The sequence below is a fragment of the Sciurus carolinensis genome, chromosome 4 (genome assembly GCF_902686445.1).
Source record: "Sciurus carolinensis chromosome 4, mSciCar1.2, whole genome shotgun sequence".
Taxonomy (NCBI): Eukaryota; Metazoa; Chordata; class Mammalia; order Rodentia; family Sciuridae; genus Sciurus; species Sciurus carolinensis.
Genome location: NC_062216.1, coordinates 75851697 through 75877341, shown reverse-complemented (window position 1 = coordinate 75877341; position 25645 = coordinate 75851697). Strand labels below are relative to the sequence as shown.

General features: G+C 38.7%; 1 protein-coding gene and 1 non-coding gene across 3 annotated transcripts; both read left to right on the top strand.

Annotated features, from left to right (window-relative positions):
- Nucleotides 1–212: 212 nt before the first annotated feature.
- Nucleotides 213–23762, top strand: Mfap5 (microfibril associated protein 5). 2 transcript variants are annotated; one of them, XM_047551683.1, is made up of 11 exons: nucleotides 213–376; nucleotides 1132–1191; nucleotides 2164–2199; nucleotides 6349–6384; nucleotides 6768–6800; nucleotides 7491–7526; nucleotides 10590–10619; nucleotides 12599–12686; nucleotides 13466–13539; nucleotides 15069–15216; nucleotides 22878–23762. In XM_047551683.1, the coding sequence occupies exons 2-10, from the start codon at nucleotides 1134–1136 to the stop codon at nucleotides 15179–15181; spliced, it is 504 nt and encodes a 167-aa protein (XP_047407639.1). In that variant the 5' UTR covers nucleotides 213–376; nucleotides 1132–1133; the 3' UTR covers nucleotides 15182–15216; nucleotides 22878–23762. The 2 variants fall into 2 exon arrangements, with proteins under 2 accessions (XP_047407639.1, XP_047407640.1); XM_047551684.1 differs by lacking the exons at nucleotides 7491–7526; nucleotides 22878–23762 and having other exon boundaries at nucleotides 218–376; nucleotides 15069–16537.
- Nucleotides 5267–5339, top strand: Trnaa-agc (transfer RNA alanine (anticodon AGC)). Its single transcript has one exon. It is a non-coding gene; the product is annotated as a tRNA-Ala (tRNA).
- Nucleotides 23763–25645: the final 1883 nt, after the last annotated feature.

Here is a 25645-nt window from a genome sequence, read left to right as displayed (position 1 = left end):
GGACCAAACAGTGAGAGGGAAAATAGGCCGATAGAAGAGAGGCATACATGAGCGTGGGCCAGCTCTTCTAGGGAGCAGCAAGATCTCTCACCAATGTGGTCATAACCTTTGGAATGAGGGTGTGAGTGACTGCAAATTCCCATCTCCCTCCTCATTCCAGCCTTATTGTAACACTGCATTCTGTGTCTCTGGCCTGGCTTTCTCTCTCTCCTTCTCCCTCTCCCTCATCTCATTGTTTCAGACTAGACCAAATTTGAAGTCCTTCCCAGGGCGTGGCTCTGTTCATCTTACTCTCTAGCCAAAGTGAAACAGCGTGAGGACAGAGACACAGTCAGCAGCCAAAGGACTCGGTGGAGAGAGCAGAGCACCGTAGACAGTGAGTTGTTCCATTATAAAACTCTGGATGTGTGTATCTGTGTGTGTGTGTGTGTGTGTGTGTGTGTGTGTGTGTGTACTGACGGGCTGTAGAGGGGCCGTGGGGAATGCCACTGAACTTAGAATCCAGCAGACTCCCCAGTTATCCATGGAATTCCACAGAGAGGAGAAACCAAGATGAGCAGACGGTACAGAGAAGACACGGATATACAAAAAGAAGGTTAGACATTAGGGGTGAAAAAGGCCAAAGACCACAGGGTTTGGCAAAGAATGGACTATTTAGAGTATAAAAATTCCTCTGAAAACTGGATGCAGTGTCATGCACCTATAATTCCAGTTACTTGGGAAGCTGAGGCAGGAGGATTGCTTAGGCCCAGGAGTTTGAGGCCAGACTGAACAACGTAGTGAGACAGTCTCAAAAAATAAATAAATAAATAAATAAATAAATAAATAAATAAATAAAAAAATAAATAAATAAAATAAATAAAAAAGAAAGAGAGGGGAATGAAGGAATGATTACCTGCTAATTTGATAGAAAAGAGTAGTAAGAGAGACTATTAATAAATTACCAAAGAACAGATCAGAGTTGAGGGAGAAATAAATGTTATGTGAAAGATAATAAAAGAGAGGAAGCGTTTGCATCAAAGAAAGCTCCTGGGAAGACAAGAAACCAGCTGCTGAGGTACCTTTTCCTGGGGCGAAATGTCAGTGTGTCCCTGAGCATCACCCTCTCTACTCTCCTTGCTGCCCCACTAGATATGCTGCTCTTGGGCCCCAAAGTGCTGCTGTTTCTCACTGCACTCATCATCACCTCTGGTGAGTCTCTATTTTTATTCTTTTCTCCTCAAAATGTCAGCTCCCTAGCTATATCTGTATGTGGAACTGTGTGTTAGAAGGTGGAATGGTCTAAGATTGAAGGGGATTGAGAGAAGACATGCTTAGCATTGAGTTCTAGAACTGCTTTAAATTAAAGAGAAGGAAAGAATAGATTGTCAAATTAGAAAGGACAGGAATGTGACCAGAGATAGAGATGACCTTCCACTGGAAGAAGATAGCCTGATACCTAGGAAATTAGGGTGAAATTAAGATGCACACACATGCTTATTACCACTAAAAGGGAGTTGCACACAAATACATAAGTAAACAAAAACCAAAAGAAAAAGCTAATACAAAAGTATACATAAATGTATAGAGGCTGTGTAATAAGAAAATGGACCAAATTCAAATCCTGAAGGAAACTGCCGGAAATATATACACTGATACCTAACACCTGCATGAACATTCACACAAATATATTTACATTCATGCAAGAAATAAATGCCATACCTATACTCAAAAGAAAAAATGATCTTCACAGATTTCACAGAATCTAGCTAAAAGATTGGTCACAAAAAGTAACCTTGGACTTTAAAGAAATACCATTCTATTTTTTCCTCCTTATTCTGCCAGATGCAGACTGAGAAGATAATTTTTCTGCCTTGTTGGGTAGGGTAGCTAATGGAAAGGCTATGGGGTTAGAAAGGTTGCTGGACCCCTTTGTGCAAAAGGGTCCTTCCTGGTTGGGAATGAGGGAAAGAGAACATTCTGAGTCAGGGCATTTTCTGGACTGTTTTTATTCCTACCAGTTTTGTGCATAGCACTAGTAGTCTAATTTTGTGTTGAGCTTATGGGAATAAATCAAAGATCATACTCAGCCATTTCTACATCATGTTCTGGTTCATCCCATGAAAAGCTATGGGGCATACAATGGGAGTCATTAACATCTCTTTTCTGCTTCCTTTCCTGCAGAATGGAGAACTCTGGGGGTCAATGGTCAACGAGGAGGTAGGTGAAGCCTTGAATATGGACTCTATTTGAGTTTTTATCAGGATAATGTAGAGGAACAGTTGGAGTTAAAGAATCTGCTGTAATCCTAGCACTTGGATTGCAAGTTCAAAGTCAGCCTCAGCAATTTAGCAAGTGCCCAAGCAACTTAGCAAGACCCTGTCTCAAAATAAAAAATAAAAAGACTGCGGACATGGCTCAGTGTTTAAGCAACCCTGGGTTCAGTCCCCGGTACTGGGAAAAAAAAAAAAAAAAAAAAAAAGGAATCTGTCCTGAGACGAAAAATACATTGCCAAGGTATGAGAAATAGGATCTAATTCACCAGCTTCCACAATCTTATAACCCTATTCATAAACCTTCTTGTTTTTTTTTTCTACCTACTGAAACATCTTTCCCAAGAATTCTTCAATCCCCATCTCTTCTCTATTCTTTCCACTCTTCTCTGCAGATTTCTTATCTAACTCAAGAAAGTATCCATTACTCATTACTCCTTCAGGAAACATCCTTCCCCACTCCCCACTGGGCATTGAATCCAGGGGCACTTTATCAGTGAGCTACATTCCCCAGCCCTTTTCATTTTTATTTATTTAATTTTATTTTTTGAAACAGGGTCTTGCTAAATTGTTGAAGCTGGCCTGGAACTTAAGGATCCTCCTGACTCTGACTCCTGAGTTGTGGGAATTATAGGCCTGCTTAATTTTTAATTTTAAGACAGGGTCTCACTAAATTGCTTGGGCCCTCATTAAATTGCTTAAGCTGATCTCGAACTCATTCCTCCTGCCTCAGCCTCCTGAGTCACTGGGATTACAGTCCTGTGCCCCTAGGTCCTGTAAGAAAACATTTTTTTTTTCCCAATGCTGGGGATTGAACTGTGGTCCTTGTGCATGCTAGGCAAGTGCCCTACCACTGAGCTACATCCCAGGTCTTGTTTTTTTGTGTGTGTGTTTGTTATTTTTTGTTCATTTATGATTTGGGTAAGCCTGTTTGTTTGTTTGCTTATTTGTGTAATGCTAGGAATTGAATCCAGAGCCTTGAGCCTGCTAGGTGAGCATTCTATCACTGAACAACACACACAAACCCCAGAAAGCATAAGTCTATCCACATAACAGTGGAAAAACTAAGATGCAAAAACAGGGCAAGAAATTTTTGCAGTCCGACAGTGAAATTGTGGCACAACTGGACAGAACCCAAAAGTTTTGATTCCAGAAAGACACTTCCTTCAGTCTGATGAAGGAAACTCCACCCTGCCTCAAGGCATTTGACATAATTCTAATTTATCGCTTTACTTTTCCCAACCCTTGAGGGCTAGAAAATAGAACACTGCAGAATACAGTCTACTAATGAGTCATAAAATCAATTTAGTGGGTCACAACTGGTGCATTTTTTAAAACAACTTAAAGTAAGCTAAATGTATCAGAATGCACTGCATGTGTTTTGTAAGAGTAAAGCATTAGTTTATGAAAGTTGTATCAGGTTTACACGCTTATATACAGGGCCCAGTATAATATATATTTCTTGCTGAGGGTCCTGGTACTGAAGATAAAAACATAGAAATAATTTTTTTTCCCTCTTATTGGTAAAAATATTGAGTCAGTTAAGTTTCTGAACAAGATAGCACCAGTAAAACTAAAACTCTGAATTGATTTTTCTGGGGTGGTAAGGACCAGTCCTGTCTTATGACTTTAGGATTCTTTTCTAACATAAAAAGTATAAGTTATGATGAATGTTACTAAGGATTCCTTTTCAGAGAACTTCATGAATCCTAGAGTGAACATTTCTACAGTGGTAGCTTATGGTTGGTTTAACTGCGGATATGTACAGAAAAGCATTGCTCTGCCCTGAAAACCCAAAGACAGGCCATGCTCTCAAACTCTTCTCTCTGGTGGCTTCACTTTATTCTGTGAGTGGCTGGACTGGAATGTAGAAAAGACTCTGGAGAAAGGAAATGAGTGGCTTGGGACTGGGCTCCATCCTTGAGAGGCTTCATTCACCTCGTATAGTCTCTAGAATTATATGGGTTAGTGATAATATTTCAAATATCCTATGATAGTTGGGCCCAAGGAGCGCATACCTGTAATCTCAGTGACGGGGGAGGCTGAGGCAGGAGGATACAAGTTTGAGGGCAGTCCAGTCTCAGCAATTTAGTAAGACCCTGTCTCAAAATAAAAAATAAAAAGGACTGGGGATGGAGCTTGGTGGTAAAGTGCCTGGGATCAATCCTCAGTACCAAGAGGAAAAAAAAAAAAAAAAAATCCTATGATATTGGAACAGACATGGATTCCTTTTATCAAAATTTGTTCTGAAAGAAGAAAGCTTTTTCTGAATGTTAACAAGGCTCAGGGCTGAGGGTGTAGGTCAGTGGTAGAGTACTTGCCTAGCTTATGAGAGATCCTGGGTTCCATGTTCAGCAATAGGCACAAAAAAAGGTGCTTATCAGATCTGATGAATTTGTATTTGTTTTAACTAGAGTTTATGAAAAAGGATGAGATAAGCACAGGAAATGTTCATGAAATGCTTTATTTGTATTTCTCCTCCCTACAATCATCAATAACTCCGACATGCTTTATAAAAAAAAAAAAACATTTATCCTTCTGGGTGTGGTGGTGCATGCCTGTAATCCTACAAACTCCCAAGGCAGAGGCAGAAAGATTACAAATTCAAAGTCAGCCTGGGCAACTTTATGAGACCCTGGTCTCAAAATAATAAAATAAAAAGGGCCAGGGATCTAAGTCAGTGGGAAAGCATCCCTGGGTTTAATCCCCAGTACCAAAAAAATAAAATAAAATAAAGTCAAAGCAAACTTTTTGAATTTGCTGACCTCTAGTGGGCAGAATAGATTATGAATATAAACTATTTACATTGAAACATTATTCCAGATGGAATATTTGCTAAATACAGTATTTAAAAGTTATTTGTCAAGATGGCAGATTTCAGGTGCTCTTTTCTCCATCTTCTTTTCACCCGCCCCCCGCCACAGTAACTATGTGAGAAGATGGACATAATTAATTTGCTTAACTGTAGTATCATTTCACTTTGTGTTTATATATCAAAAACGTCATTTAGGGCTGGGGATATAGCTCAGTTGGTAGAGTGCTTGCCTAGCATGCACAAGGCCCTGGGTTCAATCCCCAGCACCACCACCACCACACACACACACAAAAAAAAGTTATTTGTACTCTTTAAACATGTATAATACAAATATTAATAAAAAATAAATAAAAATCTTAAGCTGGGCATGGTGGTCGATGCTTATAACCCCAGCTACTCCGGAGACTGAAGCAGAAGGACTGAAAGTTTGAATGAGTCCAGCCTCTGCAACTTGTGAGACCCCCCTGTCTCAAAATAAAAAGTAAAAAGGGCTGGGGGTGTTGCTCAGTGGTAGCACTGATTTCTGGAATTCTTCCCAGAAAAAAATAAAGAAGAAAGTTAACTTAAAAGTACAATGTTAGAATTTTGTTTTGTTTTGTTTTTTTGTTGTTTGCTTTTAATGTAAAGTCAGTGGGTTAAGAATGTAGTTCAAAGATAAAGTACGTATTTAGCACGTACAAGGCCTGGTGTTCAATCCACAGTACCAAATAATAAGATTAACAGAACAGACAATGTGTTTTAGAAAGTGCAATTATTTAAAATCCCAGATATGGTTTTCTCAGTATATCCTAATAGAATTCACACAAATATCTGGACCATTTTTATTCCCTCTCTTCCTGCCTTTACTTTTCCAATGATCAAATTCCAAAAGTTGTCTACTAATACTGGCATTCCCCCACCCTCTCTCCCATTTCTGAGCATCAGAAAATCATTGCCACCACCTTTTGTAGACACTCTATATAACAGCATTATCAGCAAATCCATAGCAAAATTATAAATGTTGGGCTGGAGGTATAGTTCAGTGATAGAGTTTTTGCTTAGCTTAAGGCCTTCTTTTCTATCCCCATAAATCTTTGTTTTGGTATAGATAGTTTTCATTTTAAATAAGCACTGCAAAGAGGTCATCAATCCATTGTAATTATTATAGGCAGATAAAGAAAAACAACTTGGGGATACTTAACTATGTGCTGGTGTTGTGCTTGATAATGTCACTTATTGGAAGTGCAAGGGTTGAGGGGGTGCAGAGAATGCTCAGAAAATGTTTTCTAATTTTTCTTTCAGATGATGTGACTCCAGAAACATTCACAGAAGATCCTAGTAAGCTATCCACCCTCATTGGTTGTTGTTTTTTGTTTGTTTATTTATTTATTTATTTTTAAAATTTCCTTGCTATCATTTTGGGGATACAAGGATTGAGGATGATGTCTGACCAAAGAAAAACAGACTGGAAGAGGATTGGTGGGCACTATGAGCTCACACAGAGTTCTCTTGTCTTTCTTAGAAGCCACCATTATAATAAATATATCTAGTCATTATCTCTTCCATTTCTTTCTGCAATAGTTCCTTATATTTACTCAGGAGTCCACATGCCTTCATTTTTACCCTTCTTGTCACCTTTTAGATAATCGTCTCCTTTATCCTACTTCTGTTAGATACTTTTCCCATCTGTATTTTTCATTCCCTGTTTTGCATCTTCGCAGATCTGGTGAATGAACCTTCTACAGATGAAACTGGTAAGTTTCACTGAAGTTCTTAAAAATAGCATGATCTGCCAGGTGTGTAATCCCACATGCCTGTAATCTCAGTTACTGAGGAGGCTGAGGCAGGAGGATTGCAATTTTGAGGACTTAGCAACTTAGACCCTCAGCAATTTACTGAGACCCTGTCTCAAAAAAAAAAAAAGGTTGGGGATGTTGCTTCTCGGTAAGACACCCTGGGTCCAGTCCCCAAGACCAAAAAAAAAAAAAAGAAAAGAAAAGAAAAGAAAAAGGAAAAAAAAAAAAAAGTCTGATTAATGATGTTGTCAAAAAAAATTCTGACTCTTGAATTCTTGAATTAATGCTATATTTTAAACTCTGGATAAAGGGATTGTGGGAGTGTTGTTCAGTGACCATAGGATAAAAGGAAAGAGGGCCTTTAAAAGGAAAAAGTCCTTTAAAAAGAGGGAACAAAGTGAATTAATAGCTAAATTAGGCCTGGGTAATAATACAAGTTTTCAAAAATTAGTATAATGTCAACAGAACCAATATTCTTCAAAAGATATTCCCAATTAACTCTATTAATTCTATTCCTTTGGACATCATACACAAAGGCAGCAGTAGCCTTGACCTTGCCCTGATTCCTCCATTCTCCCTTTTCCTACTTTCCTTTTTACTCTTGCAATTCAAAGCCCTCCTCACACCTGCTGTTTTGTGCCTTTTCAGTTCTGGCTGATATCGAGCCTTCCACAGATGACCTGGGTGAGTTCAGATCCGGGATCCCAGGGCCATAAGGGCCATTCTGGGCTTTCCCTAGAGCCCATTATGGAAGGCAGTGCAGCTGCTGAAGGATCCTAAGTAGATTACAGTATATGTAGCATGTTCTTCCAATAGGTCAATTTAAATTAATGACATTTTGAAACCTAATGAGCAGAAACTGTGCTGTTGGCTAAATAAAGTACAAAGATGTGATCTTTCTCTCAACGTTTCCAAGGTTAAGTGAGTAAAGAAGAGACAAAATTAGAAACAAACGTTTTGGAGGATAAATGAAGTTTTTTAGAAGGAATGCTTGAACTAAACCTTTTTTTATTTTTGTACCAGGGATTGAACCCAAGGGCCCTTAACCACTAAGCCACATTCCCAACCCTTTTTATATTTTATTTTGAGATGGAGTCTTGCAAAGTCACTAGGGCTTCACTAAATTGCTGAGGCTGGCTTCAAACTCATGATCCTTCTGCCTCAGCCTACCAAAATGCTGGGATTACAGGTGCAGCCACTGTACCTGGCTTGAACTAAATCTTGAAAGAAGAATTGGAACAAGACAAAACAGTCATGAGCTGGCATTTCAATGAGGGGTACCAACAACATGTTATAAGATGTGAAAATAAAATGGAATTTAAACCAGGTGCACTGAGAGTCTTCATTCCCAGCTATTCAGGAGGTTGAGGCCTCGGTGGCATGTCAAGTAGGAGACTCTTGAGTCTGAGGCAAGATCAGCCTCATTAACTTAATGAAACACTGTCCCAAAATAAAAAGGGCTGGGAGTGTAGCTCAGAGTAGAGTGCCCCTAGGTTCAATCCTCTGTACTCCCCACCATGCCCCTTCCAAAAAAAAAAGTTGAAGCAGGAGCATCACTTGAGCCTGGGAATTCAAGGCCAACTTGGGCAACACAGCAAGATCCTGTCTCAAAAAACAAAACAACAACAACACAACAACACAAAACTCCAGAACTATGGGTGTTGCTCAGAGGTGGGAGTGCTTGCCTAGTATGTGAGGTATGAGGCCTTGGGTTCAATCCCCAGGAAAAAAGAGATTTAGAAAAGAAAAACACAGTAGAATTTAGTACCTGAGAGAAACTGAGGGGTTTTTGTTTATTTGTTTGTTTGCCATACGGGCGATTGAACCCAGGGTGTTCTATCACTGAGCCAAATCCACATCCCTTTTTATTTTTTATTTTGAGATGGAGGTGGGGGTTCTCACTAAATTGTCCAGGCTGACCTTGAATTTGTGATTCTGTTTTAGCCTCCTGAGTATCTGGGATTATGGGTGTGGGCCACATAGGGCTGGTGAAAACTGAGTTTTTTAAACGGTGAGGGGTAAGGAACAAATGATATGAAGGAAGTAAGAAAAGGAGATAGAAGATAGGGTTTTTTTGTTTGTTTGTTTGTTTGTTTTTGGTCTTGGGGAGTAAGCAAACGCTCTACCACTAAGCTATATCCCCAGCCTGGGAAAGAGGATAGTTAAAATGATGTGCAGTTTTCTAGTGTGGTTATTGAATGGTTGGTGGTACCATTCATTGAAAAACAACTCAAATTGGAGAAGGAAAAGATAATGAGTGAGTTTAAGATATGTAGAATTTGAGGAATCTTAAAAATTCAGTAACACTTTCAAAAAACGGTGATTGGATCTATAGTTTGGGGTTTAGGAATCTGGGTTAGAAACAGGTTTTGAAACTATCAGTAAAGGTCTACCTTGACAATGGGGTAGATGATATCGGCTAGCACCTTCCTAGTATTCTGTTTTGTTTTTGTTTTTGTTTTTGGTAGTAAGGATTGAACCTAGGGACACTTTACCACTCCCGTTTTTATTTTTTTGTTTTGAGACAGGGTCTCACTAAATTGCTGAGGCTTCCTGGAACTTTCAGTCCTCCTGCCTTAGCCTCTTGAGTCAATGGGATTGTAGGCATGGGCCACCATGCCCTGTGGGAAAAGTCTTTGGGAGAGTTAAACAGAAAGGACACTAGGAACCTGGCATAGTGGTGCATGCCTGTAATCCCAGCACTTGGGAGACTGAGACAGGAGGATCGCAAATTCCAGGATAGCCTCAGCAATTTGGTGAGGGCCTAAGCAATTTAGCAAGACCCTGTCTCAAAATAAAAAATAAAAAGGGCTGGGGATGTGGTTCAGTGGTTAAGCACTCCCAGGTTCAATCCCTGGTACCAAGACATTTCCTCCAGAAAGCTCCCTGAATAGTCCCTCAACCACATCTAACTCCTTGACCTTTTGTCCTTTCTGCAAATTAAGCCTGTATCAAGCTTGCCCCAGGAGAGGTTTGGCTATAAATACAACCCTTGCTATTTTTTAATCCCAATAGCTTTTATCAAAGGACCCATGATGATGTCTTTAATCTACAGAAAAGAGAAGTAAGAATGAGGAGGAGCTTCTACAGGATCATGTTTTCTCCTTAGGTCTAGGATGAAGAACTTCTGGGGATATGGCTCTTTGCCTTGCACTCCTACAAAATTTGTTTCTTATATCTGGGCATGGTGGTGTGCACTTAGAGTCCCAGCCAATGGGGAAACTGAGGCAGGAGGATCCCTTGACCTCAGAGGTTTGAGGCCAGCCTAGTCAACATATTGAATACTCCCTCATGTCTAAAACTAAAAATACATATATGCAGTGAATTTCTCAACTCTCCCAAAGAGAAAGGGGAAAGGCATAATCCCATCTTATTTCTTAAATCTCTTTCATTGTGTGGATCAAAGCAGCCCAATAGAGGTTTTCTTTCAGAAGTTGCTAAGAATTATTGATTCTCTGGATGAGGTGGCACATACCTGTGATCCCACAGTTGGGGAAGGCTGAAGCAGGAGGATCTCAAGTTGGAGGCCATCTTGGGCAATTTAGCCACACCCTGTCTCAAAGTATAATTTTAAAAGTGCAGAGGGTGTAGCTCAGTTCCAAACCCAGTACCAGAAAAAAAAAAAAAAAAAACTCATTTGTTCCCTATTTGAGTATTCCAAGTGAGTCCCAAGAGAGGCAGTGTGACAATTACAGAAGTGCTGACTTCTAGAAATGGTAATAACTGAATAAAATTTCTGCCTTCCAGCCTCGCCCAGTGATAAAAATACCTCCACAGGTATGCTAATTTCTTGCATGTTTTTTTTCTGAAGCTCTTTTTCCTTCTATGGATTCCTTTCTTCCTTGTTTTTTGGAGAGTATTGCCACATGTCCCAAGAGGGTGAGGAAAAGGGTCCTGTCAGAGGGATGGGCTGGCTAAGAAATTCATTTAATAGAAAAAAACCACAGGAGACAATTATCTTTTGAATCAGGGGGCATGACAATTTGAGCCATGCTACAGGGTCTCGCTCTAACAACATGGAAGAGCCCGCGCTTGGTTTACTTATCGCAGTACAGATCAAAGGGGGACCAGGAGGAGCTTCTTCCGTGAGAAACAGGAGAGGGTGGAGCTAAACAAGCCATTTTGCTCTAGCAGGTCATTGGCTCATCTAGGGCATGCAAATTCCGGCGGTGAACCAATCTGCATGGAACCCACACACCCCAGGCAATCTGGAACAATTTCTCATAATTGTCAGTTCCTGAGAGCCAGATTTCCTCAAAAAATATTTTTAGTGTTCTTCACTCCCCAACCCCATGCACCCAGCTTTTATCTACTTATTATCAAAATGGATTCCTGACCTAAAAGTCACAAAGAAAGGATGAGACTGCTGTTGAATGGTCCCCCAAATGCCCTCTCTGTACACTACTTTTGGACTTTATTTGGTGACTAGGAATTGGGAAATAAAATCGATTTGTCAATTTACCATAGACATCATGGTTAAAATTGCTTTCCCTAGATGGGTCTAGTAACTTTCAAGTATAATCCCAGAGGCTTGGGAAACTGAGCAGGAGGATTACAGTTTAAGGCTAGCCTTGGCAATTTAGGAAGACGCTGTCTCAAAATTTTAAAAATGTTAAAAAGGGCGGGGCATGTAACTCAGTAGAGCACTTGCCTAGCCTGAAGCCCAGGGTTTGAGCCCCAGTACTGGAAAAAAGAAAAGTGCTTTCCCTACTTTCTTTCTTTCTTTTTTTTTTTTTTTTTAATTTAGAACAACTTTTATTGTAATCATAATAAATTAGTAATATTGCTACTAGAACTGACAGAACACTTTAATAGTCTAAATAAGCTATATCTTCAAAACAAACTTAATAGCAATGGTACTTTCCATTCGGTGCAGGTTAAATTAATTGTTCATACAAAAATTCTAAAAGAGATACTGTCCTAATTCTGTTACTGTTTATCATGAGACTTTTTATTTAACAATACTCTTCCAGTGTGACTGATCTAGATTTGGAATAAAATTATGATATCATTGGCACTAACTTAATAAAGTCCTAAAGCTTAAAAGTAGCACAATCAGCATTTCAAACACAAATACGAATGACTCAAACACCTGCTCTTTCTATTACACTTCATTGTTACTTGCTTAAAAATGGTCCAGGCAATGTGGAATCAGGAGTTGGTTCAAATAATACCTATGTGTCATCAGTGCTTGATAGGAGGAAAAACATCATATTTGTATGTGAGGTTAATTCATTGTAACAGTCAGAATATCACCTGGTGTTTCCTAATCCCTACTTTCTTGATAAGTCTCATCTACAACTAGGGTTGAAAACAGCTAGAGATGTAGTGACCTTAATTCTTGAATTGAGAACTCTCGTTCTTCAGAATGAGATCAACATTTCAGTTTAATATTTCATATTACTACCTAGATAATCATAAAAAGACTTCTTTTTAAAAAACTTTCCCTTAGAGGACTTTATTTCTCTATTTTTGTATGGACCGCTAATTAAATTAGAGGGCTAGAAAAAGACTTTTTTTTTCCTAGAAGAGTCCACAGAAATTATTTCATTCACTTCTTCCAGGTAGGGAAGCACCTAAATTTCCTCTTACTCTGCTTTTGGTAAGCGGGAAGGACAGCTCCCAATTTATAATGATCCTCTATAGAAACTATTCTGTATTTTTTCCCTACTCTATCTCCCTCCCCAGTTCGTTAATCCTTTATTTATGGTACTTCTATTTGGACCTCTCTATTTTTTCGTGTTGGATCTCTTCAGAGTGCCGGGATGAGAAATTTGCTTGCACAAGACTCTACTCTGTCCATAGACCAGTCAAGCAATGTGTTCATCAGGTCTGCTTCACCAGGTAAAGGAACCCAGAATACCCAGAGAGCACCTTCCATGGTAGTGTTTTTGTGTCAGTATAATAAGTACTCATTAAGGAACTGCAACATTTGATGGGGCAGATGTTTTTAGCATAACCCTTCTAGCTATTCCTGAAGGTGCTGCTATACTCTGGGTTGAGGTACACAAAGGACAGGCTGACTAACAGATGCCAGAAGGTAAGTGAAGATGAAGGCTGGAGAAAAAGAGGGTCATAAGGGAAGCACTGGCATGTTGAATTTATTACATGATTGAAAGATGCTGAAGCAAAAGACTTAGATCTGAAGGTAGAAAACGGAAAGGAGCAGTGGACTTGACTTTAGGTGGAAAGTGTGAAGTGTAAGAAGAGGAAATTAGCCAGGTGCAGTGACTCACACCCGTAATCACAACTACTGGAGAGGCTGGAGCAGGATCGTACCAAGTTCAAGGCCAGCCTGGGCAACTAAGCCAGACCCTGTCTCAAAATAAAAATTAAAAAGAACTGGGGATGTGGATCAGTGTTAGAGTACCCCTGGATTCATTTCCCAGTACTGCAAAAAGAAAAAGAGAGAAAAAAGAAAGAAAATATCATTCCATTCTTTATATTTTTCTGAGGGATAAAAAAGAATTAGTCATCTAAATACCTAAGGAAATGTAGATGGGGGAGGCTACATAGGGGAGAGTAGAACTACAGAGTTGAAGAGAAGCCTAGGCCAAGGTTAGTTCTCCCCTTCAAGGCTTTTTTCTATCTCTTTCCTTGACCATGATATTGCGATGTGGCAGTTTACGACGTATGTACATCATCAACAACGAGATCTGCTCCCGTCTTGTCTGCAAGGAACATGAAGTTATGAAAGGTAAGTTGACATCTGGATGTTTAGTGGGGAGGAACTATTATGAGAGAGGTAAATAGGATCATGATCCAAGATCTAAGGCTTGATTTTGGAGGAGGACTCTGGCTCTAGGCTTAGCTTCCATCTGCCCTAATGGAAGTTTCTCCAAATAAACAATAAGTAAAGCAGTGTGCTTAATACAAATACAGACCTAACAAAAGTACCTCTAGATCCTTTTCCAACTAAATGGCAGCCCCCCCCGCCCCAGCTTCTCCTGTGTAGACAGTTTTTTGAAGGTCTGGCTGTTTTAAAGGTCATTCACTGGGGTTCTAGGGAAAGGACCAATTCAGCCATCTCAGATAATAGATTCCTCTAGTCAACAACCGAGTTCCTAGCTCTAAAAGGAAAACACACACACACACACACACACACACACACACACACACATGCATACACACTAGTTTGGAGACAGTAAGGTTTGGATAGGATATATAAAAAGGATGTACCCAAGCACGGTGGTGCACACCTGTAATTCCAGCAGCTCGGGAGACTGAGACAGGAGGATCATAAGTTCAGAGCTGGTCTCATCAACTTAGAGAGGCCCTCAGCAACTTATGAAAGCCTGTCTCAAAAAAATAAAAAGGCCTGGAGATGTGGCGCAGTGGTTAAGCACTGCTATGTCCAATCCCTGGTACCAAAAAAAAGAAAAAAAGGAGGAACATTAAGAAATTGGGTATACTATAAACAGTTCACCAATTCCAGGAAGCATTTACATTGCTTATTGAGAAATTTAAGAAATAGAGAAAGGCAGAAAGATGTTACAAGAACAATTTTACAAGGGTCCTAAATGTGTGGTTTTAGACAATGCATGGTGGGAGCAAACATACTTCTCACCTTCCCCATGGACAGCCCCAAATGATGGCTGTGGTTGGTGAAAACACCACAGACACAGCACTTCTGACTCAGCAGCCTGCTCTGTGCTGCGTTCCTGAGTAAGAGCTGTAGTTCACTTTGCTGAAGGAAACTTGCTGCTTGCCCCCATTGGCTTTGTGCAAGCCACCTGCAAGGGAAGCACCTTGAGATTGAGGATGAGTATTTGGAACTCTAGGCACTTTCAAGTATCTCAGGGGATTTACTAAATTTAACTATTTATTTGCGCATAGTAAACACCTAAAAGTGGAATGAATGATTGGACCTCATTTTCCTGTTTGCTAGATCCATGACTAGAAATGGGAGCTGGGTATATAAAGGAAACTAACATTTACTGTGGTGCTGGGTACTTTGCATATGTTATTTCATTTTAACAGAAACTGTTAAGGTGGGTATTTTAGTGCTCATTTTACAAAAAAGAATACTGAGGTTCATAAAAGTTAAGGAACTTTCTAGTAAATGGTAAATAACTAGTAAGTGACAAAGCTGAGGTTTCAACCCACTGGGTCTTTTTCTCTTCAACATTGTTCACTACACCTCACTGCAAAGCCTTTTCTTTCCCTTAAAACAAGAGCCCTTGTTATCTTCCTGCATTCTCCTGTCACTCTTTGCTTCTTCTCTAGATGAACTTTGCCGTCAGATGGCAGGTCTGCCCCCAAGGCGACTCCGTCGCTCCAACTACTTCCGACTTCCTCCCTGTGAAGATGTGAATTTGCAGAGACCCAATGGTCTGTGATCATCAAGGAAGAAGAAAGAAGAAAGAATGTGTGGGTGAGAGGAAGGCAGAATTTCTTCTTCTACACCACTGTCAGCTAACCCATAGACATGAGTATTTCTTAAACCTGTCCCTTTGCAATATCTAGCTTTGCCCCACTCCCTAATTTTTGACCAAGACTAATAACATTTAACTCATTTTTCAGTACTTAAAACACAATATCTATATTATTGCAGTTTTGTTGCTTCCCAATATCATAGACATAGTGGATAAACATGATTTACATTCAAATGTTCTACATACAATTTCTGGAGAGAATAAACTTTAGGTTAATAATCTTTTTGGGAGGACTGTAGCTCAGTGGTAGAATGCTTGCTTAGTATGCCTAAGGCCCGAGTTCGATCTTCAGAACTGCAAAAAATAAATCAATAGTAATAATAATCTCAGTGTAAGTGTGTGAGGGCATATATGTATGTTTGTTTGTGTGTGTGATGCTGCCTCTCAAATACTGGGCAAGTGCTTCACCATGAAGCTACAGGCCCACCCTGTATGTTAATAATCTCAATTATTAGATTTGTTGGAAATAGATTTTAGGGTAGAAGAAACTATCTTTGTCTACTTTGGCTAACCATAAACTTCATTTATTTTCCTTCCATGCCCTTCCTTAATTAACTCTCTATCATTTATGTATTCCTCTTTATTCATTTTAAGTCTTTTGCTTGGATTATTCTAATTTTGCCTGTCAGGTCTCCTTGGTGAGAAAGATCACAGTAATTTTTGTAGTTCTAGAAGATTCTCTCATCAGAACCAAGAATTATGTAATTCTAATAGCAATACATAAAGACCCCAAATGTTGTCTTCTGCTAAGGGCAGAGTCTGGGGTTAAAGAGAGAGGATTATGCCAGTTATAGAACTTGGACTCATAATTCTGTCTTCGATTTTTCATGCAATTGTTCAGTCAAGGAGTAGGGTTGGAAAATAAGTCCTTTACTTATTCATTTATGATAGTACTGGGGTTAGCTCACTTCCACAAAGTAAACTAAACAGCTTAATGTGAAACCATACCATTTGCCTGAGTTTCCTTGAGTTTTTCTACTTCTTTTATCCTTAACAATAAGTGCAAAAGTAGAGCTTATTGTACAAATGGAAATTCCGGAATATCCTGACTTAGGGCCTAAGAAGAATATTCAGATCTGATTTTTTTTTTAACTAGTGATTGAACCCTGGAATGCTTTCTCACTTAGCTAAGTCCCCAACTCTTTATTTTTTATTTTGAGACAGGCTCTTCCTAAGTGGCTTAGGGCCTTGCTAAGTTGCTGAGGCTGGCCTCAAACTTTTTCAATGCTCCTGCCCCAGCTTCTCAAGTCACTGGGATTACAGGCATGTGCCATGGAACTGGGATCAGATCTGAACTTCATATATATATATATATATATATATATATATATATATATATATATATAGTTTTTTTTTTTTATTTTTATTTTTTTTTGTGGTGCTGGGGAATTGAACCCAGGGCCCTGTGCAAGCACTCTACCGACTGAACTATCTCCCCAGCCCAGATCTGAACTTTAATAGGTAGGCAGAAAGCTTACCTAAAGTTTGAAATGAAAGAGTGAAAGAAACACAATTTCTTATCCTGGCCCTAATAATAGGATGAAGCTTCAGATAAGTCATTTTCCTTCATTAGGTCCTGGTTTAATTTCCTCACCTTTAAAATGAGAAGGCTAGATTTCTGTTAGTTCTAAGGTATTAGTTCTATGATTCTGTGATGTAAATGCATTATTCATATTTTTCAAAGCCTAGATGCAGTCTAATTCACAAACGTGTGCTTTATCCTAAATACTGACAGCAGTCCACAATGTAATGGAACCAAATCCTACCCTCCCTTCACCCCAGGCTAGAGATTAAACCTGTGGCCTCAAGCATGTTAATTAGGCAAATGCTCCACCACTGAGCTATACCTCCAGGTCCCCCAAATTCCATTTTAATAAGTGATAAACTATATATTGTGAACTGTTGGGTCTGAATAACTTAATAACTTTCTATAAAAGTCAATGGAATTCAAATAGGTATTAGGGAAGAAGAAGTTACATATGACAGTAGGGGTTGGATTCCTTTTATATTGTCAAAAAAACTAGCTAAATGAGGGTTGGATTCTTGCTGTTAATAAACAATTTAATTTAATAGGATTTTTACTTCTTATCAAAGAGAAGTGTAAGAGAAAACCCCAAAGCATGTAATCTCTATCCCACCATAGTCTCTAGAATTAAAATGTCCTCATCCAGGCAAACATATTAAATGCATATTGTAGTCACTACAGAGAAACCTCATAGGCACAGAGTTTACAAGAATCATTTTAAGAATTTCTTCATAGGGCTAGGGTTGTAGCTCAGTGGTACAGCCTTTGCCTAGCATTAGTGGAAGCCCTGGGTTCAATCCTTAGCACTGCAAACAATCATTCAAACAAACCCAAAATATCTTCTTGAGACTTCAAATTCAAAATAATGATAAGGAGATGGAAATGTTAGTTATCCCACTTGATCAATGCATATTGTATATAATACTGAAATATCACATGTACCTCATAAATACATATAATGATCATGTGTTAATAAAAATTTTTAAATGCTTAAGGAAAAGGAAATGTTAACTACTCTGATATGATCTTTGCATACTGTATACATGTACAAATTATCACATTGTACCCTATAAAGTTGTACTATTAAAATAATAATAACAAGAATACTAATATTTAGCTTAGAAGACATTCAAAAATTCAGTTTATTCTTGGAAGTTGGGAGAATACCAATAAAAGAAGAAGAAAAGAATCTCTTCATGCACTTGACATTCCTACTACATAATGAAAACAGGTGACATTTCTGCCAGTGAGCACCTCAATCCCAATATTCATCTATTGCAAATTAAATCTTTTACATTTAATTTTTATTCATTTTTTTTTCTCAGAATAAAGTGGTTTCTGGTTTATTTATTGTTTTTCTCTTCTTTTTATGCTTACAAAAAATACCTGAATTTTTTCTCTTTTATCCCACTTTGAAAACTGAGTATCAAAGTTAACCAGTTTTCTCTGTTCTGCTCCTATTTTATCCTTCACTCTGTAACTTACCATAGGTTCTCTAAAAGTCCAAATTTATTTAGTCTCCTCCAGATGTGTCCCCCTTTTGCTTTTCTGCCCTTATCAGGCCCAACAATCTTGGTAGGTGAAGTTTCATGACATATTCTCATTTCTCTTTTGTGCAAATTCCTAAGTTTTGCCATTTCCTATTGTTCTAATGTTCTGTACCCACTTTTTTTTTTTTTTTTTTTTTGTGGTGATGGTGCTGGGGATTGAACCCAGGGCCTTACACATGCTAGCCAAATGCTCTACCACTGAGCTACATCCCCCAGCCCTGGAATTTATGTTTTAATGAAAAGCAGCTATGTAAACCAAAATAATAGATCTTTAATATTAAACAATTTGGTAAAAACATCCATTAGACTTTGGATGCTTTCCTGGTATCTGAATAGATAGCAACCTCATCTGCCTGTCCAGAAGGTTCATCCTTACTTTCTCTTCCCAATTGAGTTGATCCATAATGGGCACAAGGTTGCACACCTGTAATCCCAGCTATGTGGGAAACTGAAGCAGGAGGATCAAGAGTTCCAGACCAGCCCAGTAACTTAGCAAACCTTGTCTCAAAATAAAAATAAAAAGGATTGGGAATGTAGCTTATTGGTAGAGTGCTTTTATAGCATGAGTGAACCTATGGGTTAGTTCCCCAACACCACACACACACACACACACACACACACACACACACAAAATTGAGTTGATTCTACTCTGCGTCTCACTTTTCCCATATTTCATGCTTGTTATTCAAGAAAATTCTCCTTTCTCCTCAAATTAACAAATTCTGGAAATTCAAGTGTGAACTATAGTCACTAGAGTTCTGTGCACACTTTCTCTTAGTATTGTTTTGACTCACAGGCAGATGGTGCAAACCCCAGCTGGTTTCCCCACCTCTAGATTTTATTTTGATGACATCAAGGAGTATATCTTGCTAGCCACAAGCTCCTCCCTCCTTCAGGGTATTTGTGGCAAAAGATGTATGCTCAACCAAACACTGTACACCTGGTTGGAAGGAGTAAGCCACTTGTGAACTCTCAGGTTCCTATGCCTATTGTACAGAAGTAACTATAACACAGTGAAGACAGACCAGAAGATGGAGACCAACAAAGGATCTGGAGTTGACACCAGGGGGAGAACCAGGAGGCAAGTTAATGGAAAGTTTCCAATGGAAAATTTGAAAAGACATCAGGAGCACAGCAGAAGAGAGGCAGGACCACCCTCGAGGTTTTGTGAACTCAAAGAAGTCACAACACTTCAATAAAAATTGACACCCTGGAGCTGCCTGCAGTGGTGCACACCTGAAATCCCCACAAGTTGGGAGGCTGAGGCAGGAGGATCGAAAGTTCAAGACCAGCCTTAGCAATTTAGCAGGGCCGTAAGCAACTCAGGGAGACCCCATCTCAAAATTCTAAAATAAAGTGTTAGGCGGAGCTGGAAAAGTCCCTCCGCGTTCAATCCCCAGTACAAAGAAAAAAACCAGTCGATACCTTGACATCTTGAAGCATTTTCACTAACCAAACACCAGGGAAAGTGACATATTTAGTTTCTCTAGTGGAGAGAGGAACAGGTGGCAACAGTTTTTTTTTTTTTTTTTTTTTTTTAACCAGTCAAGTAGAGCCAGAAGTAGCAGTCAGAGGACAACTTCTGGGCAGAGCCCAAGACAGAAAAAGCAAATGTTTATATAAATAGACATGCAGAGCCCATAGTTTCCTGTTAACAATTTGAGCTTTGCTTTACCTCAAACCCTCACGTTTTATTAAGTGACTGATGATGGTTTTGTGTTTTTTTCAATTTGTCCAATCATTTTAGGTCTAGTTTTTTCCTAACCTGTAGATCCTTCAGTTCTTTTCTATATTTCTGGTATTTTCTCTTTCCTCTCCCTTTTCCCTTCTGTGCAATTATCTGCCACACATATCTACTACATAATTACATTTCATAGGGACTGAACTTGGGATGATCTGGTAAATTTATGTGAGATTCACCTCTTCCTCCACACCCCCTTAAAAAGTAATGGATAAGTTGGCTCTGTGGTACATGCCTGTAATCCCAACAAGGGGAGAGTCAAGGCAGGAGGCAGGAGGCAGGAGTATCACAAGTTTGAGGCCAGACTGGTCACCTCAGTGAGACTTTCAACAACTTAACAAGACCTTTTCTCAAAACAAACAAATAAACAAACAAACAAACAAAAAACAAATGAAAATAAAAAGGGCAGGGGATATAGCTCAGTGACAAAAAAGAGAGAGAGAAAGAGAGTAAGTTTTTTAGAAGGTCATTTGTAATATGATAAAGTCAAACAACTGTGCTCTTTTTTCTCTCACCATGTAGAAACTAAAAAATTATATCTATGATGAATATTGTGTCTAGACTTCAAATCAATGTGGTTCTAGGTGTCCAAAAAAAAAAAAAATGGTGCATGCCTGTAATCCCAGCAGCTGGGGAGGCTGAGACAGGAGGATCAGGAGTGCAAAGTCAGCCTCCTTAACAGGGAAGTGCTTAGCAACTCAGTGAGACCCTTTCTCTAAATAAAATACAAAATAGGGGATGTGGCTCAGTGGTCAAGTGCCCCTTAATTCAATCCCTGATACCCTCCCCCCACAAAAGAATAGAAAAAGAAAAAGAAAAAACAAAACAAAAAAAGTCCCTGTATTTACATCACCCTGTTCAATTTAACCCAACTTTTTTTTTTTTTTTTTTGGTGGGGATAGAACCAAGGACCTCATGCATGCCTGGCAAATGGTCTACCACTAAGCCAAATCCTTAGCTCACCCTGTTCAATTCAATATAAAAGAACTGGTATGTTTTTCAGTGCCAGGCCAAACTTGGTATTCACAAGTTGTGTGATTTTAAACAAATAATTTCTCAACTATAAACTTGGCAATATACCTGCCTTACAGGTGGTTTTTTTTTTTATTAAAATATTTTTTATTTTTACAGATACATTTTGATTCATTGTACACAAATGGGGTACAACTTTTCATTTCTATAGTTGTACACAATGTAGATTCACACCATTCATGTAATCTTACATGTACATAGGGTAATACTGTTTCATTCTACTGTTTTTCCAACCCCACCCTCTCCCACCCCTTTTTCTTCTACACCATCCTAAGTTCCTTCATTCTTCTCTTCCCCTCATCACCCCCTCCCCCTGTTATATATTGTTATGCACTCATCAGAGAAAACATTCGGCCTTTGGTTTTTTGGGCTTGGCCTATTTCACTTAGCATGATATTTTCCAACTTCATCCATTTACCAGCAAATGCCATAATTTTTTTCTTCTTTATGGCTGAATAACATTCCATTGTGTAGATATACCAGTTTCTTTATCCATTCATCAACTGAAGGGCATCTAGTTTGGTTCCACAATCTAGCTATTGTGAAGTGAGCTGCTATGAACATTGATGTGACTGCATCACTGTAGTATGCTGATTTTAAGTCCTTTGGGTATAAACCGAGGAGTGGGATAGCTGGGTCAAATGGTGGGTCCATTCCAAGCTTTCTGAGGAATCTCCATACTGCTTTCCAGAGTGACTGTACCAATTTGCAACTCCACCATCAATGTATGAGTGACCCTTTTTCCCCACATCCATGCCAACACTTATTATTGCTTTTTTTCTTGATAATAGCCATTCTAATTGGAGTTAGATGAAATCTTAAGGTGGTTTTAATTTGCATTTCTCTAATTACTAGGGATGATGAACACTTTTTCATATATTTGTTGATCACCTTACAGGTGGTTTTGAGAGTTAACAAGATCATATATTCAAAAGGTTTAGTACCTGTAAGAATATTAAGTATATAATAAAACTATTTTATTCTACTAAAGTTGATTAGTTTCTTTTCTTTCTTTCTCTTTTTGTGTGTATGCATGAGATACTAAATATTGAACCCAGTGGTGACACACTCCTATAATCTGAGTGACTCAAGAGGCTGAGGCAAGAGGATCACAAGTTCAAGGCTAGACTCAGAAACTTAGCAAGGCCCAGTAGCAAAATAAAAAAATGAAAAAAGGGCTGGGATGTGGCTCAGTGGTAAAGTGCCCTGGGTTAAAAAATAATAATTGTTTTTTTTGTTTGTTTTTGTTTCTTATTTTGAGACAGAGTGTCACTAAGTTGCTTAAAACCTTGCTAAATTGTGGAGGTTGGCCTCAAACTTGAGATACTGTTGCCTTAGCCTCCCTGGTTGCTGGGATTACAGGTGTGCACTACCGCCCCTCTTGGGTCAAGTTAGTTTCTTACACAGACTTGTCTGTGGCCTTCAGTCCTTGCCTACCCCTGCTCCCTAGGTTTGACCAAATGAACTTTTCATCAATTTTTTTGGTTCTTTTCTCCCACTCATATTTCCATTCTTTTTCCTCCATTCCAGGGCACTTACCACTTTTGTTTCCCTTTTTTATAACTTTCTCTTATGCTTACATATAATAATAACTGAAAGCATACAGGAAAACATCCATTATCCCTTGTATCCTTTCCGGGGTTATTTAGTTCCTAGAAATATCTAAGTTAATGAGGATTTCTTTTTTTTAAGTGGAAGTGAAATCCATGTAACCCAAAAATGAATCTTTTTCTTTTTTTTTTTTTTTTTCAGTGTTGGAGATTGAACCCAGAGCCCTGCATATGCTAGGCAAGTCCTCTACCACTGAGCTACATCCCTAACCCTAAAACGAATCATTTTAGTGTACAATTTAGTGGCATTTAGCACACACACACATCATTGTACAACCACCAGCCCAGTTGCCGAAAAATTTTCCTCTTCCTAAAAGAAAACCCTACATTCACATTCAGAAGCAGTCACTGCCTATTCTCCTTCCCCCTAGCCTCTGGGCAATCTGCTTTCTGCTTCTGTGGATTTACCTGTTCTGGATATTTCATATAAATAGAATCATAAACTATGTTACCTTTTGTGACTATACTAGTCAAGATTTTAGGATTGTCTGTGTGTTGTATAAATTTAGAGCATATCCAGGATAATTGCCTCAGTAGGGAGACCTTTGACGTTACTTACTTTTACCCTGTAGGCATGCCTCATTTCAATCTAAAGCAACCAGTATGTGTGGGAGGCAAGGTCAGGTTGAATTAACCAAAACGCTGAAGTGTACTGAATGGGTGAGTGGTGTTTTTTCTAATTGTGCTGAGGTAGTTGACTTTCCCTTTCCTGCTCTGGCAACAAGGTGAAAAGGTGCTTTTGGTACTTTTATCGAAGAATGTGCTAATGGGGTGTAGGAGCAGACATGGGGAAGAGGAAGCTGGAGGAAAAGTATCTGCTAAAGAATTTGGAACTGTTGATATCCATTAACTGTTTCTCAAATCCCATCAAGGATACTGAATTTTAATTAAATCAATAGGGTTATAATTTAATTAGTAATGACTGAATAAATTATTATAAAAGAAAGGCCACAGATCCTAAAAAGAAAGGGGGCAAAAAAAAAAAGAATCAAGAAAAAATTGCCAATATGGTTCCAATTCTCCCTAAGAGCAGAAGGCCCCATGAATTCAATGACTTAGTGATGATTTGGACCGAAATACCCTTCACGTGGAGAATGGCAATTCTATAGATGACATTGTTTTACTGTGCTCTGCTTTCTTTAGGGACCATCCCTTTTTCATTGTAGAGCTATTTTTGTCAAAATTATCTCTGCCAGTCATTGAAATTATGCCATTCCTTATGTTCTATCATTGAACAATGCAGAATTTGGTTTTTGGAATGCACCTACCCACAAAGAGAAAAAAGGCCTGTGAAACATTCCAGATTATTTGGAGCAACTTTAACTTTCCCTGGCATTCTGATTTGTTAAAAAGCACCCCCACCCACTCACACCAATTTCTAAAAATTATATAATGTTACATAATTATAGAATTTTAGAGCTGGGAGAGACTTTGGAAGTTTTCTAGGCCAATAATTATCAAAGTTCATTTCTAAACTCATCATCTGCTTTGGAATTATTGGAATGTTTGTCAGAAAGGCCAAGACCTCAGAGGCTCTAAAGACTTACTGAATCAAAATCTGTAGGGATTAAACACTGGAATCTATAATGTTATATGTTCACTCAGATGGAAATGTGAGAACCTTAAATGTGCTCACTCACATTTTATCATTAGAACACTTTGAATCATGGAAGCAGATAATTTGTTGATGGTCACAATTCATATATATATAGTTTTTTTTTTTTTTTTTTTTCGGTACTGGGGATTGAACTCAGGGCCTTATGCTTGCAAGGCAAGCACTCTACCAGCTGAGCTATATCTCCAGCCTCACAATTCATATTTAAAAAAAATTTTAAAAATTATAAATGAACACAATACCTTCATTTTATTCATTCATTTTTATGCAGTGCTGAGGATCGAACTTAGTGCCTCACACATGCCACACATGCTAGGCAAGCTCTCTATCACTGTGCTATAGCCCCAACCGACAATTCATATTTTTGAAATATCTTATATTCTAAATATAACAGCTATTATAAAAAATTTTTATAAAAACAGTCATTCTTTACAGAGTATCTTCCATGAATGCAGCATTATGTTGAATCACTTGTTTATATTATCTTCTATGGGGGGGCAGTGCCAGGGGTTGAACCCAGGGGTATTTAACCACTGAGCCACATCCCCAGCCCATTTTCTTTATTTTATTTTGATACGGGATCCCACCAAGTTGCTTAGGGCCTTGCTAATTTACTGGTCTTGAACTTGTAATTCTCCTGCCCAGCCTCCTAAATTCCTGGGATTACAGGCAAGTGCCACTGGGCTGTGTCCATGTAGTTACATTATCTTTAACAATTCTACAAGATAAGTTGTTATAACTTGCTGAGCCTCAGTGTTCATGACTGAAAACTGGAATAATGACGGTTCCTACTTCTTAGATTTAAATGAGGTAACATATACAACACAACACAGACACTAGCTAAAGTAAGTGTAAAATAAAAGCTAGTTATTATTATTTATCCATATTTTACACATGGAGAAACTGAAACATAGGTCATTAGGCAATACATTCAAAAGAATGTGGAGGATGATGGTGGGTAGGAAATGGTGGATACAGAATTCAAATCTATGAATTTGATCACAGAACTTTTTCCACTGCTCTATGCTATTTCTTGCATGTGCATGTCCAGGAAACTTCCTTAGTTCATTTTCCTATCAAAAAAATTCTTTCTTCAGGCCTTTCTTGCAGACCAAGGCTTTTGATAAATACTTGTTTATGGCTGTCTCATTCTTGAAGAGCCCTGGGCAGCTGCACAGCAGAAGCTGAGTAATTCCTGTATATGTTTAAAGGCCTGTCCCTCGACTTTTTCAAACCCCAGAGCAATTCAATAATATGCTTGGCAGTAAACTGAGAAAAACAAAAATTGGGGAATG

Coding starts and splice junctions, on each gene's coding strand:
- Mfap5 (XM_047551683.1), top strand. CDS start 1,134: ATGCTGCTCTTGGGCCCCAAAGTGCTGCTGTTTCTCACTGCACTCATC. Junction 2,200..6,348: donor GGTCAATGGTCAACGAGGAG/GTAGGTGAAGCC, acceptor TTTTTCTTTCAG/ATGATGTGACTCCAGAAACA. Junction 10,620..12,598: donor TGATAAAAATACCTCCACAG/GTATGCTAATTT, acceptor GGATCTCTTCAG/AGTGCCGGGATGAGAAATTT.